The 17,138-nt window shown below is 43.6% G+C and overlaps 1 protein-coding gene across 1 annotated transcript in view; it reads left to right on the forward strand.

Annotated features, from left to right (window-relative positions):
• Positions 1-17,138, forward strand: part of LOC124038595 (protein sidekick-2-like) — a 709,487-nt gene that overhangs the window by 621,388 nt on the left and 70,961 nt on the right. Inside the window, 12 exon segments of the mRNA XM_046354647.1 lie at positions 2,595-2,716; positions 2,884-2,993; positions 3,334-3,484; positions 3,906-4,143; positions 7,503-7,618; positions 7,793-7,982; positions 8,199-8,297; positions 10,180-10,374; positions 11,025-11,226; positions 11,442-11,545; positions 12,072-12,142; positions 12,845-12,980. Coding sequence (XP_046210603.1) covers positions 2,595-2,716; positions 2,884-2,993; positions 3,334-3,484; positions 3,906-4,143; positions 7,503-7,618; positions 7,793-7,982; positions 8,199-8,297; positions 10,180-10,374; positions 11,025-11,226; positions 11,442-11,545; positions 12,072-12,142; positions 12,845-12,980 — 1,734 coding nt within the window.

Here is a 17,138-nt window from a genome sequence, read left to right on the forward strand (position 1 = left end):
TGTGTAGCTCCAGGTCAGTACCGACACATGACTCAGTCCCTGGTGTGTAGCTCCAGGTCAGTACCGGGTCATGGCTCAGTCCCTAGTGTGTAGCTCCAGGTCAGTACCGACACATGGCTCAGTCCCTGGTGTGTAGCTCCAGGTCAGTACCGGGTCATGGCTCAGTCCCTAGTGTGTAGCTCCAGGTCAGTACCGGGTCATGGCTCAGTCCCTGGTGTGTAGCTCCAGATCAATACCGGGTCATGGCTCAGTCCCTGGTGTGTAGCTTCAGGGCAGTAACAGGTCATGGCTCAGTCCCTGGTGTGTAGCTCCAGGTCAGTACCGGGTCATGGCTCAGTCCCTGGTGTGTAGCTCTAGGCCATAGCTCATTTAGGTCAACATTGGATCATTCAGAGATCCTCACTGAACTTCTGGAGAGAGTTTGCTGCACTGAAAGTAAAGGGGCTGAATCATTTTGCATGCCCAATTTTTCAGTTTTTGATTTGTTAAAAAAGTTTGAAATATCCAATAAATGTCGTTCCACTTCATGATTGTGTCCCACTTGTTGTTGATTCTTCACAATAAAATACAGTTTTATATCTTTATGTTTGAAGACAGAAATGTGGCAAAAGGTCGCAAAGTTCAAGGGGGCCGAATACTTTCGCAAGGCACTGTACTTGAATAGAATCTTTGTCATATTCAGCTTTTTCTCCAGCAGGATTTGCAGAGAATAAGCCATCCATAATGTAAAAAGTGAGATGAAATGCAATTGCTATTCATCTGGCCGTTTATTCTATCCCTATAAAGAATATGCCAACTTCATGATATTAATAATAAACATTTACATTAGGATATTGTCATTTTCTTTTTTTTCATAATGTAAATAAAAATACAATATCCAAATGTAAATGTTTATCATGAATTGGCATACTATGTATAGGGCTATCTCTATGTAAGAGCTTTTTCCAAGATCCCCAACTCTTCCCGCTGATCTAAAACGTTTTGTTTTATCTTATCTCAGAACTTCGAGTTGAGTGAAGTGAAACTTCCATGAGAGCGAGAGACTGCTACTCAACAGCATTGGCTCATCAACAGTGCAGTATCCATTTTAGACCACAAGGCTGCACTGTCACAAAGTAATAGATTTCCCTGTAGTCAACTTTAACCCATAACTTAAACTTTAAGCCACAACTTTAACCCATGAGAGTCCAAGCCCTGTCTAAATCGGGGGACAACATCAACAGATAAACTCCCCTAAAAAATCTAAAGGAAGTTTGCTCTGAAGTGAGAGATATAAGAAAGATCAGGAAACATTTATTATTGTTTTGTACATTTATTTAACGCCTTTTTTTGGCATTAAACAGTTTCCATATATACTGTACTTACATTAATTTTTTCAACTGGTACCGGGGGTTCCTTCATATGAGTCTTGTGAGGCCTGTGGGCATCCTAGAGCAAAACAACAGACATGTGCATGTTCGTGAGAGTCACATATTAGTGTTCAGCCCAAACTGTTTGGACGCTACAGAAGCAAGTTGGCAGATCGGCTGTACAGAATTCAGACGAGTCCCAAGACGCTTGTGAGGGTTGCAGAGCAAAACGGAGAACACCATCATGTTCGTGGGGGTCTCATCTTTCCATAATAGTTTTGTAGGTCAAACCGTTCAGAAGTTACAGATGATTTTGTAAGAAGACTGATTTTCGGGATGTCTCTTGGCCCGACAAACACCACTCTACCTCTGTAACCTTTCACTGCTGATGAGGAAGAGCAATGTGAATTGAGATGCATCCAATGCAAAACAAACAGATGTCTCTAGTTTATACTTATTGGAGAAGTATTGGAGAAGCACCTTCAATCTTCAGCATTTTAATGTAGTAGAAGCATAGTCCTGAATCAGTAAAGATTTAAAAGATAAAACAATTCCATGTAGAAAACCTCAAGTCAAAAACAACATTGCATTAGGCATAGAGACCGCTGTATTAGGGTTTCTGTCGACTCATTACTTCAACTCTTTACTGTATGAAAGGCCCTGGTCTTTGATACCCTCTGTTCCTTCCTGTTGTCCTTGTATTATTCCCATCTTTCAAATGGTCAATAACGATGTGTTGTCTGTCTGTCTGTCTGTCTGTCTGTCTGTCTGTCTGTCTGTCTGTCTGTCTGTCTGTCTGTCTGTCTGTCTGTCTGTCTGTCTGTCTGTCTGTCTGTCTGTCTGTCTGTCTGTCTGTCTGTCTGGTCTGTCTGGTCTGGTCTGGTCTGTCTGTCTGTCTGTCTGTCTGTCTGTCTGTCTGTCTGTCTGTCTGTCTGTCTGTCTGTCTGTCTGTCTGTCTGTCTGTCTGTCTGTCTGTCTGTCTGTCTGTCTGTCTGGTCTGTCTGTCTGTCTGTCTGTCTGTCTGTCTGTCTGTCTGTCTGTCTGTCTGTCTGTCTGTCTGTCTGTCTGTCTGTCTGTCTGTCTGTCTGTCTGTCTGTCTGTCTGTCTGTCTGTCTGGTCTGTCTGGTCTGGTCTGGTCTGTCTGTCTGTCTGTCTGTCTGTCTGTCTGTCTGTCTGTCTGTCTGTCTGTCTGTCTGTCTGTCTGTCTGTCTGTCTGTCTGTCTGTCTGTCTGTCTGTATGGATAGAGCTGCCTGGTCCTCCCACCAACATGGCCATCTCCAACATTGGCCCTCGATCCATCACTCTCCAGTTCAAACCCGGCTACGATGGAAAGACCTCCATCTCTCGCTGGCAGGTAGAGGCCCAGGTAAGGTCTTCTCCCCCAGAGAAAGTCTCTGACCCCTCCCCTGATCTGTGACCCACATCGACTATGGATGAGTCCCAAATGGCATCTGTTTCCCTATACACTGCACTACTTATAGTGTACCATTTGGGACGCACACTATATCATGTTGTTGTTGTTGTTTTGTATAGGTCAGTGTGATAGGAGACAATGAGGACTGGGTGATTGTTCACCAGCTGCCCAACGAGCCTGATGCCCGATCCCTGGAGGTGCCAGGACTAAACCCATACACATTTTACAGGTAGTGTAACTAACCCCTACACCTTCTATTGGTACCATACTTAACCCATATACACCTTTACCCCTAACCTTTCTACAGGTAGCGTATCTAACCTCTAACCCCTAACCTTTCTACAGGTAGTGTACCTAACCTCTAACCTCTAGCCCTTCTACAGGTAGCGTACCTAACCTCTAACACCTTATGCAGATTCCTGGGACCCATTAACTCAAAACAATACAGCTTCATGATCTCTGTTAGTCTAGTCTAGTTTAGATGTAATGAATAGAGCTGTGAGCCCTCTGGGCCCTATGGACCTCTCCTGTGATGACTTTGCTCTTGTTACTTCCCTCCCCCTTGGTAGGTTCCGTATGCATCAGGTGAACATTGTGGGGACTAGTCCTCCCAGTCAGCCCTCCAGGAAGATCCAGACCTTGCAGGCCCGTCCAGATATGTTCCCCGCTAACGTCACCCTGCGCACGGCCAGCGAGACCAGTCTGTGGCTCCGATGGGTGGTACGTGACGTCTCAACAGACAGACGACATGATATGATGCTCTGGTTTCATCATCAAGCGATGATGACTGACTGTTTGATTTATCTCCCTCTCCACCTCTCACTCTCTCCACCCCTCTTACTCTCTCTTTCTCTCCCCCTCTCTCTCTCTCTCTCTCTCTACCTCTCTCTCTCTCCCTCACCCTCTCTCTCCCTCACCCTCTCTCTACCTCCCTCTCTCCCTCACCCTCTTTCTCCCTCACCATCTCTACCTCCACGTCTTTCCTCTCTCCCTCACCCTCTTTCTCCCTCACCCTCTCTCACCCTCTATCTCCCTCCCTCTCTCCCTCACCCTCTTTATCCCTCCCTCCCTCCCTCCCCTCTCTCACCCTTTCTCCCTCTCTCGCCCTCCCCACCTCTACCTCCACCTCTTACCCCCCTAGCCCCTACCAGAGTGGGAGTACAATGGGGACCCAGAGGTGGTAGGCTACCGGGTCCAGTATTCCCGCACAGGCTCCCAGGGTAGGGCGCTGACCCATGTGATCGCTGACCGGCTGGAGAGGGAGTTCACCATCGAGGACCTGGAGGAGTGGACAGAGTACGATGTCAGGGTTCAGGCTCTCAACGGCATCGGGGCCGGGCCCTGGAGCCAGCCTGTCAGAGGAAGGACCAGAGAGTCTGGTGAGATCACACTTCCTTTGTCCCAAATGGAACCTAATTCTCTATATAGTATAGTGCACTACTTTTGACCAGGGTCCATAGGGAATAGGGTGCAATTTGGGATGCAGACTCTGTATACGGTAGATGCTGTTATAGTCTGGTTAATATACTGTTCACATCTCAACAATTGGTGGCGTCTCACACACAGCACTGATGTTCAGCCTTTAATATGGGGGCCTTTGACCTACACACTTCATTCATTTAGGACTTAAAAGGCATGGCCTATGGCTACAGAACCAGTACTCTGATCTACAGAACAAGAATTCTGATCTACAGAACCGGTATTTCGATCTTCAGAACCAGTATTCTGATCTACCATACCAGTATTCTGATCTATAATACCATATTTTCAGTCACACACAACACTGTGTGCAGGTTATATTCACCCATATGTGGGTTTGGCCCAGACCTACTGTATATTAGCTCTTTAGCTATCCATGTGTATGGCATTTGGGCCAAGCTAGCATTACTCTTTCTGCTTCATGGAGCCATATGAAACACACATCAACCCGTCTGTCTGCCTTACTCTCTCTCTTTCTTCCCCCCCACCCCCCCGCTGGTCACTTTGGCTACCAGACTTTAGGGAGTAGAGAGTAGAGGAGGAAATTGGGAACACATGGGCTACCATGTGGAATTCCTGTGTTTTTTCCTTTTTTCCACTCACAACATCAACATCTTCAGAATCAGAAGTTTTATAATCACATATAAACTCAGCAAAAAAAAGAAAAGATCCTTTTTCAGGACCCTGTCTTTCGTAAAAATCCAAATAACTTCACAGATCTCATTGTAAAGGGTTTATACACGGTTTCCCATGCTTGTTCAATGAATCATAAACAATGAATCAACATGCACGTGTGGAATGGTCGTTAAGACACTAGCAGCTTACAGACCTTAGGCAATTAAGGTCACAGTTATGAAAACTATAGGACACTAAAGAGGCCTTTCTACTGACTCTGAAAAACACCAAAAGAAAGGTGCCCATGGCCCCTGCTCATCTGTGTGAATGTGCCTTAGGCATGCTGCAAGGAGGCATGAGGACTGCAGATGTGGCCAGGGCAATAAATTGCAATGTCCATACTCTGAGACGCCTAAGACAGCGCTGCAGGGAGACAGGATGGACAGCTGATCGTTCTCGCAGTAGCAGATCACGTGTAACAACACCTGCACAGGATCGGTATATCCGAACATCACACCTGCGGGACAGGTACAGGATGGCAACAACAACTACCTGAGTTACACCAGGAATGCACAATCCCTCCATCAGTGCTCAGACTGCCCGCAATAGGCTGAGAGAATCTGGACTGAGGGCTTGTAGGCCTGTTGTAAGACAGGTCCTCACCAGACATCACCGGCAACAATGTCGCCTATGGGTGCAAACCCACTGTCGCCGCAAAAGACAGGACTGGCAAAAAGTGCTCTTCACTGACGAGTCACGGTTTTGTCTCACCGGGATTCATTTATCGTCGAAAGAATGAGCGTTACACCGAGGCCTGTACTCTGGAGCGGGATCGATTTGGAGGTGGAGGGTCCGTCATGGTCTGGGGTGGCAGTGTGTCACAGCATTATCGGACTGAGCTTGTTGTCATTGCAATCTCAACGCTGTGCGTTACAGGGAAGACATCCTCCTCCCTCATGTGGTACCCTTCCTGCAGGCTCATCATGACATGACCCTCCAGCATGACAATGCCACCAGCCATACTGCTCGTTCTGTGTGTGAAGACAGGAATGTCAGTGTTCTTCCATGGCCAGCGAAGAGCCTGGATCTCAATCCCATTGAGCACGTATGGGGACTGTTGGATCGGAGGGTGAGGGCTAGGGCCATTCCCCCCAGAAATATTTGGGAACTTGCAGGTGCCTTGGTGGAAGAGTGGGGTAACATCTCACAGCAAGAACTGGCAAATCTGGTGCAGCCCATGAGAAGGAGCTGCAGTACTTAATGCAGCTTGTGGCCACACCAGATACTGACTGTGACTTTTGATTTTGACCTACCCTTTGTTCAGGGACACATTATTCAATTTCTGTCACATGTCTATAGAACTTGTTCAGTTTATGTCTCAGTTGTTGAATCTTGTTATGTTCAAACAAATATTTACACATGTTAAGTTTGCTGAAAATAAACGTGGTTGACAGTGAGAGGATGTTTCTTTTTGATTATATCCAGGGACGTGTGCCAGGAAGGAGTCATTGCCTAGCTGGCCTGATTCTCTGGAGCTACAGTCACACCTGGGTTAGACCCTAGGCCTCAGTGTCTATGTGTCTTTAACACACACACACACACAATGGCCCATGAAGATGTATTTTTATTTATGTTTTTAACCTTTATTTAACCAGGTAGTCTAGTTGAGAACATGTTCTCATTTACAATTGCGACATATCCAAGATAAAGCAAAGCAGTTTGACACATACAACGACACAGAGTTACACATGGAGTAAAACAAACATACAGTCAATAATACAGTAGAAAAATAAGTCCATATACAATGAGAGCGAAGGAGGTGAGACACGGGAGGTAAAGGCAAAACAAAGGCCATGGTGGCAAGGTAAATACAATATAGCAAGTAAAACACTGGAATGGTAGATTTGCAGTGGGAGAATGTGCAAAGTAGAGATAGAAATAATGGGGTGCAAAGGAGCAAAATAAATAAATACATAAATCTATACATTAGGTGGAGATGTAGTTGTTTGGGCTAAATTATAGTATACCAGTGACTGAGCCTATGATTGATTAGAGAATGACAGCCAACCCTGGTATATAAATTGCAGTGGTGCTTAAGGTTTTTGCAGTTTAAAAAAACATCTCAATGGTCTATGGTAAAGGGTGTCAATTGATCTCAAACACTGAGCGGAAGCATTCATATATAAAATATCACCATAGTCTTGTATAAGCATAAATGTAGCTGATACTAGCCTCCTGGCTTCAAAAGAAAAACCGGCCTTATTCCTAAAATATAATCCCAAATCAGTTTCAATTTTTTTGTACGATGTTAAATATGCAATGTAAAATAGAGGCTGTCATCAATTAATATTCCAAGATATTTATATGAGGTTACAGTCTCAATCTCCTTGCCCTGACAAGTAATAATAGGTGAAAGGTTCAGAGGTCTATTTCTTGCTTTAGAAAACAATATTAGTTTAGTTTTGTCAGTAATGAGGATAAGCGTCAACTGACACAAGGTATGTTGAACAGTATAAAAATCAGTTTGCAAGTTCTGGGAACCTTTTGTGAGAGACGAGGCACAACAATAAGTTACAGTATCATCAGCGTAAAATACCTGGATTTCGGTATTAAAAGTTATTTTTTTATTTGTTATTCCCTCCAGTCCCCTCCTGTGGTCCCACCAACGTGTCAGCCTTTGCCACAACCTCCAGCAGTATCCTGGTGCGCTGGTTTGAAGTACCAGAACCAGACCGGAATGGGCTGATCTTGGGATACAAGGTGTGTGAAGTGCTTAGTCATCACCCTCGCCATACAATACTGTACACAAAAATAATTCCATTACTCACTCTCCCACTCTCTAATTCAACATCTTCCTTTTGCTCTTCTCTTCTTCCCTCTCTTCTCCACTCTTCTCATCTATCCTCTGTTTTCTTCTATTCTCTTCTCTTTCAGGTGTTGTATAGGGAGAAGGACTCTGACTCGTCCCTCCAGTTGTGGACAGTGGATGGGAACGCCAGCCACAGTGTCCAGCTGACTGGTCTGGGGAAATACGTCCTCTATGAGATCCAGGTCCTGGCCTTCACCCGCATCGGAGACGGCATGCCCAGCTCACCACTCATACTGGAGAGAACTCTGGACGACGGTATGCACTGGGCAGCCGAATATATGCCTGTCTAAATGTATACTACATGTAGGGCCCCTAGACATCAAGTAGTGGTGGATACAGGATATTTTCAAGCTTATCCAGAATTTGATATTATAGTATACCAAAGCCCACTACCATTCAGTAAACCAATGCATCTGAAGTGAAGAAAGAGGTGTTAAATATTCTAACCCTGTGCCACTCTCTCGTCTCCAGTGCCCGGCCCTCCAGTGGGCATCCTGTTCCCTGAGGTCCGGACCACCTCGGTGCGTCTCATCTGGCAGTCCCCGTCTCAGCCTAATGGTATCATCCTGGGTATGTGGTTTGACCTTTGACCCTGACCAAACCTTTCAATTTTAACCTGTCCAGACTCCACAAGAATGACCCTATCATACAGCAAACAAAAACAACATCAGCTTGACTATGATGATTTAGTTATAACCAACTTTTGACCTCGCATCGTAGAACCAACCTGATACTTGTGTTCACCATTATGTTTCAGGCAGGTTCAAAGGGCTTAAAGTAGAACTGCCAGAATTGTTGCAATCAGTGCATTGGCCATATTGAAAAGACACAGAAATTACAGCCACGACTCAAACTGCCCGTTGTTTTATTTGATAAAATGTGGTCCTTTATAATGTCCACCACGTCTGTGGCCCCACGGCAGTAGCATGCCGAATATAGCCTTTTAACATATTACAACTAAAGAGAGTAATAATATTTGTCCAGCCTTTACTGCTATGCTAGCTTGCCAATGTGCATAATATTCTGTGACCCTAACTCCAAATAACAAAAAGGTAGCTATAGATTGTTATAACATTTCAAATGTCAAACATGTTTTTCATGTTTTTGCACTGCATGGATCACCAGTGCGGTTGAATGCAGCATTGCTGTATGGTGCACTCACAATGTATTGCAACTTTAGTTGAATAGCCAGCCGAGGCTACTGCTCAAATGTTGCTGGAATAAGCCTACATGTATGGTGTTTTGTTGCAGGTTTAGTCTTTTGTTATTTATTGTCAAGTTTTATAAACCGAAGCCAGACTGCAACATTTTAGTAGCCCAGCTAGGACTGGCATGTGTCTGTACACTTAACCCTCCGCTACGCCTTGTAAATGGGACACACGAAAGTAGCGCAGTTGAAGTTGAATTCACCTATGCGTGCGCATCAGGCTGTAATTTTATAAAGTTAATGACTCAACTGTTTACTAATTTATACACGCTTGTGTGTCCTATTCAGCCCACGGGCTTTGTTTAATAAGTACGCTAGCCAATTAGTCACGTTATGACTGACTTGACTTGCCCTTACTAGTTTGATTGTATTGACATTCCCAGCCTTCCCAGTCATCTTCCCGGTCGTCTGTTCTTGTTCAAAATATATTGAAACTGAAAGAATGCATCCAGAATGGGTGGAGGCAGCAAACAATGTACCAGGCCAGCTGTGATTGACAACCCGACAGCAATGTTTTTTGGGACTACCAAGAAATGTATTGGGGAATTATATTAATCATGCATTGAACTGCATCCATCTATTCTGCCAACAATTCCTTACTATACATCATGGAATGTTGAGTCAAATGAACATGTTTTTGAAGCATAAACTGAGTATTTGATATTTTTGACTGATATGATTGTCTGTTTGTCTGCAAAGTAGTTAAAACACTGTCAGTTCCACTTTAAAACGTGGTTGTCCATATCTTCTGAAGGAAATGTTGACAGATATTAAGGTTAATCCTCATATCTTCTGAAGGAAATGTTGACAGACATTAAGGTTAATCCTCATATCTTCTGAAGGAAATGTTGACAGATATTAAGGATAATCCTCATATCTTCTGAAGGAAATGTTGACAGACATTAAGGTTAATCCTCATATCTTCTGAAGGAAATGTTGACAGACATTAAGGTTAATCCTCATATCTTCTGAAGGAAATGTTGACAGACATTAAGGTTAATCCTCATATCTTCTGAAGGAAATGTTGACAGACATTAAGGTTAATCCTCATACCTTCTGAAGGAAATGTTGACAGACATTAAGGTTAATCTTCATATCTTCTGAAGGAAATGTTGACAGACATTAAGGATAATCATCATATCTTCTGAAGGAAATGTTGACAGACATTAAGTTTAATCATCAAGTTAATAGTGTCTGACTCTGACTCTATGCTTTCATGTTGTGTTTTCTGTTTTCTCTTCTCAGCCTATCAGATCACGTATCGTCTGAACTCGACCAATAGCAACGCGGCCACAGTGGACGTCTTAAACCCGAGTGCTCGCCAGTACATGGTGACTGGCCTGAAACAAGAGTCAGTGTACGTGTTCCGCATCACAGCCCAGACACGCAAGGGCTGGGGGGAGGCTGCAGAGGCACTGGTGGTCACTACCGAGAAGAGAGGTAAATGTGATTTGAAAGATATGTCAGATGACGTGTTATATCACATTAGTGTATGAGTTATTGTACTTATTGAATATACCAAAAAGTGAGGTTACTATGGAAACACATGGAAAAGTTATGGTATGAGTTATTGTAGCTTATAGGACATTCCAGAAATAATTGTGTATTTTGTGTACTTAGATCAAGATTTATGTTACATTAGCATGTGAGTTATTGTACTTATAGAGCATACCACAGAATACTGTCTACATGTGTTAGAGAGCAGACAGGTTTATTTTCTCAGGGTTGACACAAAATGTTAGAGTGGCTGGGCTAAGTCAGGCAGTTACTGTAAACAACAGAGAATTCCATCGAGTTTAGAAGAAACACTCATCTGATAGTGGTTTACAGATTCAGCACATTGGTTTCAAATGAGTCATATTCTGCCCGGTTACATCTGCAGTAATACGCTATTTGTTTAGTGTTTTTACACAAGCACTTGGAGTTAGTGAGTTCTGTTCTGTGTGGTCGTTTGTTTAACCTGATAAGAACTGACAGTACACAGTTCAAACTTTCTTTCTGTTATCGTAGAACTGTTGTTGTTAACCTTGTTAGCCTCTTTAACCCCCTCTGTATTCCCCTCTCTTCCCCTCTTCCTCTGTCCCCCCCAGTTCGCCCTCAGCCCACCGGTCGTCCCATGGTGCCCCAAGAGAATGTTCAGGCCCGCAGCGTGTTGTTGTCATGGGAACCAGGCAGCGATGGCCTCTCTCCGATCCGCTACTACACCGTGCAGCTGAGAGAACTGCCCGACAGCAACTGGACCGTCCACTCTGCCTCGGTCAACCACGAGTCTAGCTTCTACATAGTTGGCAGGTACAGTATAGACCCTACCTAGCACACTACCTAGCCCCCTACCCAGTGCACTAACAGGGGTACATAGTGGAAGGTTTCCTATAACAGTATAGATCCTTGAGCTGAGATATTTGCTTGGAAAAGCTGCACTTAGCCCTAAATGGAACTTGAAAGGTTGAAAAAAATCTTGTAACGACTGAGAATGATGTTGTCATGTGTTACATCTCTGTTGCTAGGCTGAAGCCCTTCATCTCCTACCAGTTTAGAGTGAAAGCCACCAACGACATAGGAGACAGTGAATACAGCGGGGAGAGTGAAGTTATCACCACACTACAGGACGGTAAGAGACTTGAACTCTTTTCAAGTTGTGGTATCTTACTGCAATGAAAATAAAGATCCTTGTGGACATCATATTATCCACACATGATTTGGTCTTCATTGTCCTTGGATTTGCCACATTGACACATTTGTCGGCAGGGGTTCTATAAAGTATGTTTTACATCAGTGTTGGGTTAGAATCTTTCCCTGATCAGAATGTCAGGATGAGTTAATGTAAAGCTGTGGTGAGGACATTATTGGCAGCAGCAGAATAGGTGATGTCATCTTCACCATCTGTGGTTGCTGTGTGACGGGGGGGGCACTTAAAACCAAACAATGTCAACCGAGCTGAACTAACTTTAATTCAAGAAATGTTCTTCCTTCAAATCTATGTCATGCCCATATTTGACTTGTTTACCAGTGGGTGACATGTTCTCTTTAGTTGTGTATGCTGTCAATACCACTGCGTTAGTTATTTGCGCCTGGTGGTAGTCTCAACTAATTGTCCTCACTTTCTACCTTTGTTCTTTTCTCTCCTTCTGTTGCAGCCCCTGACGAAGCCCCCACAATCCTCTCTGTCACACCACACACAACTACATCCGTGCTGATTCGCTGGCAGGTAAGAAGAGACGTGGTGATTGGTCCTGATGTTTGTCTTCCTATCCGCAGTAAAACCCAGTCATCTGTCAGTCAGTGGGTGGTAATGAGAGGGTAGAACGGTGAATAGGGTGGTGTACATAGACTGAGTGGAACACACACCTCCTCTCTCTGACACTAACACCTGAATTAGCAGGTCATAACGGGGAGATGGAGAGTTCCCAGGTTACTGCCTGTAGGAGTTTTACACCGAGACATCCAAACTCTTCTCTCTTTCCCATGTTCTCTCTCTCATTCCTCTCTTTTCCATTTGTTCTGGCCCTGTTATCTAATGTTTTACAACAGGGGAATTTCTGTCTGTGTAAGTCAGCCAAGAATGAGATCCGGTTGTCTGGGGATTTCTGTCTGTGTGAGTCAGCCATGGATGAGATCCGGTTGTCTGGGAATTTCTGTCTGTGTGAGTCAGCCATGGATGAGCTCCGGTTTTCTGGGGATTTTTGAAGCCTGTCTCGTTATCGTAGTCCTGTTGTACACTGGCCATGCTTTGCCGGGGAGGGCTTGCCATAAATGGGATGATCGTAAAGCGAGTTAGAAATTAAATATATTATTATTTTTAATCAAATATCTAGTTAGCTTGCTCGGCTTTGTAAATATGACTGTCCGTGAAAGAGACTATGTTGAACATGACCTAATGGTAGTCTCACGTTATGTATTGTCATCACAGCATCCGTCTGAGAAGAAGATTAACGGTATCCTCCTGGGTTTCCGAATACGATACCGGGAGCTCATGTACGACCGCCTCCGCAGCGTCTCCGTACGCACCGCCAACAGCCCCTCCAATACATGGACCGAGCTCAACTGTGAGTATTGTCATAACCTCCCCACAATGCTCCTCCAACCTCACATCAACCACCATCTCTCAAGAAAGCCACACAGAACTCCATCAGAAAGTGTACCAAACATTATCCTATATTGTCTTCCTGTAACACTGGCTGTGCCTGACACCTGACACTACACTTCTTAGAATCAGTCCCTTCTAAAAGTCTTCTATTATCTGCTCGGTCTGTGTGACGTTTCTTTTCTCTTTGATGAAGTTAGTGTGGGTTTCTATGTCTGTGTGATGTTTCATTTCTCTTTGATGAAGTTAGTGTGGGTTTCTATGTCTGTGTGATGTTTCATTTCTCTTTGATGAAGTTAGTGTGGGTTTCTATGTCTGTGTGATGTTTCATTTCTCTTTGATGAAGTTAGTGTGGGTTTCTATGTCTGTGTGATGTTTCATTTCTCTTTGATGAAGTTAGTGTGGGTTTCTATGTCTGTGTGATGTTTCATTTCTCTTTGATGAAGTTAGTGTGGGTTTCTATGTCTGTGTGATGTTTCATTTCTCTTTGATGAAGTAAGTGTGGGTTTCTATGTCTGTGTGATGTTTCATTTCTCTTTGATGAAGTTAGTGTGGGTTTCTATGTCTGTGTGATGTTTCATTTCTCTTTGATGAAGTTAGTGTGGGTTTCTATGTCTGTGTGATGTTTCATTTCTCTTTGATGAAGTTAGTGTGGGTTTCTATGTCTGTGTGATGTTTCATTTCTCTTTGATTAAGTTAGTGTGGGTTTCTATGTCTGTGTGATGTTTCATTTCTCTTTGATTAAGTTAGTGTGGGTTTCTATGTCTGTGTGATGTTTCATTTCTCTTTGATGAAGTTAGTGTGGGTTTCTATGTCTGTGTGATGTTTCATTGCTCTTTGATGAAGTTAGTGTGGGTTTCTATGTCTGTGTGATGTTTCATTGCTCTTTGATGAATTTAGTATGGGTTTCCATGTCTGTGTGATGTTTCATTTCACTTTGATGAAGTTAGTGTGGGTTTCTATGTCTGTGTGATGTTTCATTTCTCTTTGATGAAGTTAGTGTGGGTTTCTATGATTGTGTGGGTTTTTCACTGGTTCTTGCAGAACAGTCACATCAAATTGTATTTGTCACATGTGCCAAATACAACAGGTGTAGACTTTACAGTGAAATACTTACTTACAAGCCCTTAAGCAGAGTTTTTTTAAGTAAGAAAATATTAGCTACATTTTGTTATGTATACAGTGCCTTCGGAAAGTATTCAGACACTTTTTGTTACATTACAGCCTTATAAAATGGATTAAATTCATTTTTTCCCTCATCACTCAACACACAATACCCTATAATGACAAAAGTAAAACAGTTTTTTTGAAATGTTTGCAAATGTATTAAGAATCAAAAACAGTATTCAGACCTTTTTGCTATGAGACTGGAAATTGAGCTCAGGTGCATCCTATTTCCATTGATCATTGTTGAGTCCACCCGTGGTAAATTCAATTGATTGGACATGATTTGGAAAGGCACACACTGGTCCCACAGTTGACAATGAATATCAGAGCAAAATCCCAAGCTATGAGGTCAAAGGAATTGTCCGTAGAGCTCCGAGACAGTATTATGTCGCGGCACGGATCTGGGGAAGGGTACCAAAACATTTATGCAGCAAGGTCTCCAAGAACACAGTGGCCTCCATTATTCTTAAATTGAAGATATTTGGAAACACCAAGACTCTTCCTAGAGCTGGCTGCCTGGTCAAACTGAGCATTCGGGGGAGAAGGGCCTTGGTCAGGGACGTGACCAAGAACGCGATGGTCACTCTGACAGCTCCAGAGTTCCTTTGTGGAGATGGGAGAACCTTCCAGAATGACAAACGTCTCTGCAGTACTCCAACAATCAGGCGTTCATGGTAGAGTGGCCAGACAGAAGCCACTCCGCAGTAAAAGGAACATGGGGGAAAGAGGGATACCTAGTCAGTTGTACAACTGAAATGTGTCTTCCGCATTTAACCTAACCCCTCTGAATCAGAGAGATGTGGGGGGCTGCCTTGATCGACATCCACGTCTTCGGCGCCTGGCGAACAGTGCTCAGGGACAGAACGACAGATTTTTACGTTGTCAGCTCGGGGATTGGATCCAGCAACCTTTTGGTTATTGGCCCAACTCTCTAATGACATCCACTTGGAGTTTGCCAAAATGCACCTAAAGACTCTCAGTCCATGAGAAACAAGATGTTCTGGTCTGATGAAACCAAGATTGAACTATTTGGCCTGAATGCCAAACGTCATGTCTTGAGGAAACCTGGCACAATCCCTATGGTGAAGCATGGGGGTGGCAGCATCATGCTGTGTTTATGTCTTTCAACGGCAGGGACTGGGAGACTACTCAGGATAGAGCAAAAGATGAACGGAGCATAGTACAGAGAGATCCTTGACGAAAACTTGCTCCAGAGCGCTCAGGACCTCAGACTGGGGCGAAGGTTCACCATCCAACAGGACATTGACCCTAAGCACTGTCATGACGTGGCCCTTTCTGGGTAAAGATCGTGGCTTCCCCCTCTCTCACTCCTACACCCAGGTTCTGTTATCTCAGGTTGTAAAATTCTGGAGGAGACTCTCTCCCCCAGGCCATGCAGAAAGAGAGACATATACAGTGGGGCAGAAAAGTATTTAGTCAGCCACCAATTGTGAAAGTTCCCCCACTTGTTAGGGATTTGGTTCCGCTGGCGGAAATTTCAAGAGCGCCACCTATAGTTTTTGATAAAACTCAAACTTTCATTAAAACACACATACAAGGTACTGAATTAAAGCTACACTCGTTGTGAATCTAGCCACCAAGCCAGATTTGTAAAATGCTTTTCGGCGAAAGCATGAGAAGCTATTATCTGATAGCATGCACCCCCAAAGTACTGGAATGTCACCTAAAACAACAGATTTTGTGGTAGCCGGCTGTCACGCATTTTGTGTTTTTCTTCATGTATTTGGTCAGGCCAGGGTGTGACATGGGTTTTTGTATGTGGTGTGTAGCTTAGTGGGATTGTAGCTTAGTGGGGTGTTCTAGGAAAGTCTATGGCTGTCTGAAGTGGTTCTCAATCAGAGGCAGGTGTTTATCGTTGTCTCTGATTGGGAACCATATTTAGGCAGCCATATTCTTTGGTTGTATTGTGGGTGATTGTCCTGAGTGTCTTGATGTCCTTGGTCGATGTATGTTGACACAAGTATAGGCTGTTTTCGGTTTTCGTTTCGTTTATTGTTTTGTAGTGTTCGTGTTTAGTCGTGTTTACGTTTGTTTAAATAAACATGGATCGCAATCGACACGCTGCAGTTTGGTCCGACTCTCCTTCGCCATATGAAAACCGCGACACCGGCGCTACCCAAAACGCAGAAATAAAATATAAAGCATTCATTACCTTTGACGAGCTTCTTTCTTGGCACTCCTATATATCCCATAAACATCACAATTGGGTCTTTTTCCCGATTAAATCCGTCATTGTATAGCCGAAATGTCGTTTTCCTTACACCGGTCTGATCCAGGAATGTTCCATTTTACAAGACGCAACGTCACTTTTTAATATTACAAACGTTGCCTATAAACTACAAATCTATTACAAATCACTTCAAACTACTTTTCTAAACCAACTTTAGGTATTAATAAACGTTAATAATCTATAAAATTGTGGTGAAAAAATGTATGGTGGAAAATAAGTATTTGGTCAATAACAAAAGTTTATCTCAATACTTTGTTATATACCCTTTGTTGGCAATGACAGAGGTCAAACGTTTTCTGTAAAATCAAATCAAATCAAATTGATTTATATAGCCCTTCGTACATCAGCTGATATCTCAAAGTGCTGTACAGAAACACAGCCTAAAACCCCAAACAGCAAGCAATGCAGGTGTAGAAGTACGGTGGCTAGGAAAAACTCCCTAGAAAGGCCAAAACCTAGGAAGAAACCTAGAGAGGAACCAGGCTATGTGGGGTGGCCAGTCCTCTTCTGGCTGTGCCGGGTGGAGATTATAACAGAACATGGCCAAGATGTTCAAATGTTCATAAATGACCAGCATGGTCGAATAATAACAAGTCAGAACAGTTGAAACTGGAGCAGCAGCACAGTCAGGTGGACCGGGGACAGCAAGTCTTCACAAGGTTCACAAGGTTTTCACACACTGTTGCTGGTATTTTGGCCCAT

This window comes from Oncorhynchus gorbuscha, linkage group LG06 (assembly GCF_021184085.1).
Source record: "Oncorhynchus gorbuscha isolate QuinsamMale2020 ecotype Even-year linkage group LG06, OgorEven_v1.0, whole genome shotgun sequence".
In the NCBI taxonomy this organism is placed as follows: Eukaryota; Metazoa; Chordata; class Actinopteri; order Salmoniformes; family Salmonidae; genus Oncorhynchus; species Oncorhynchus gorbuscha.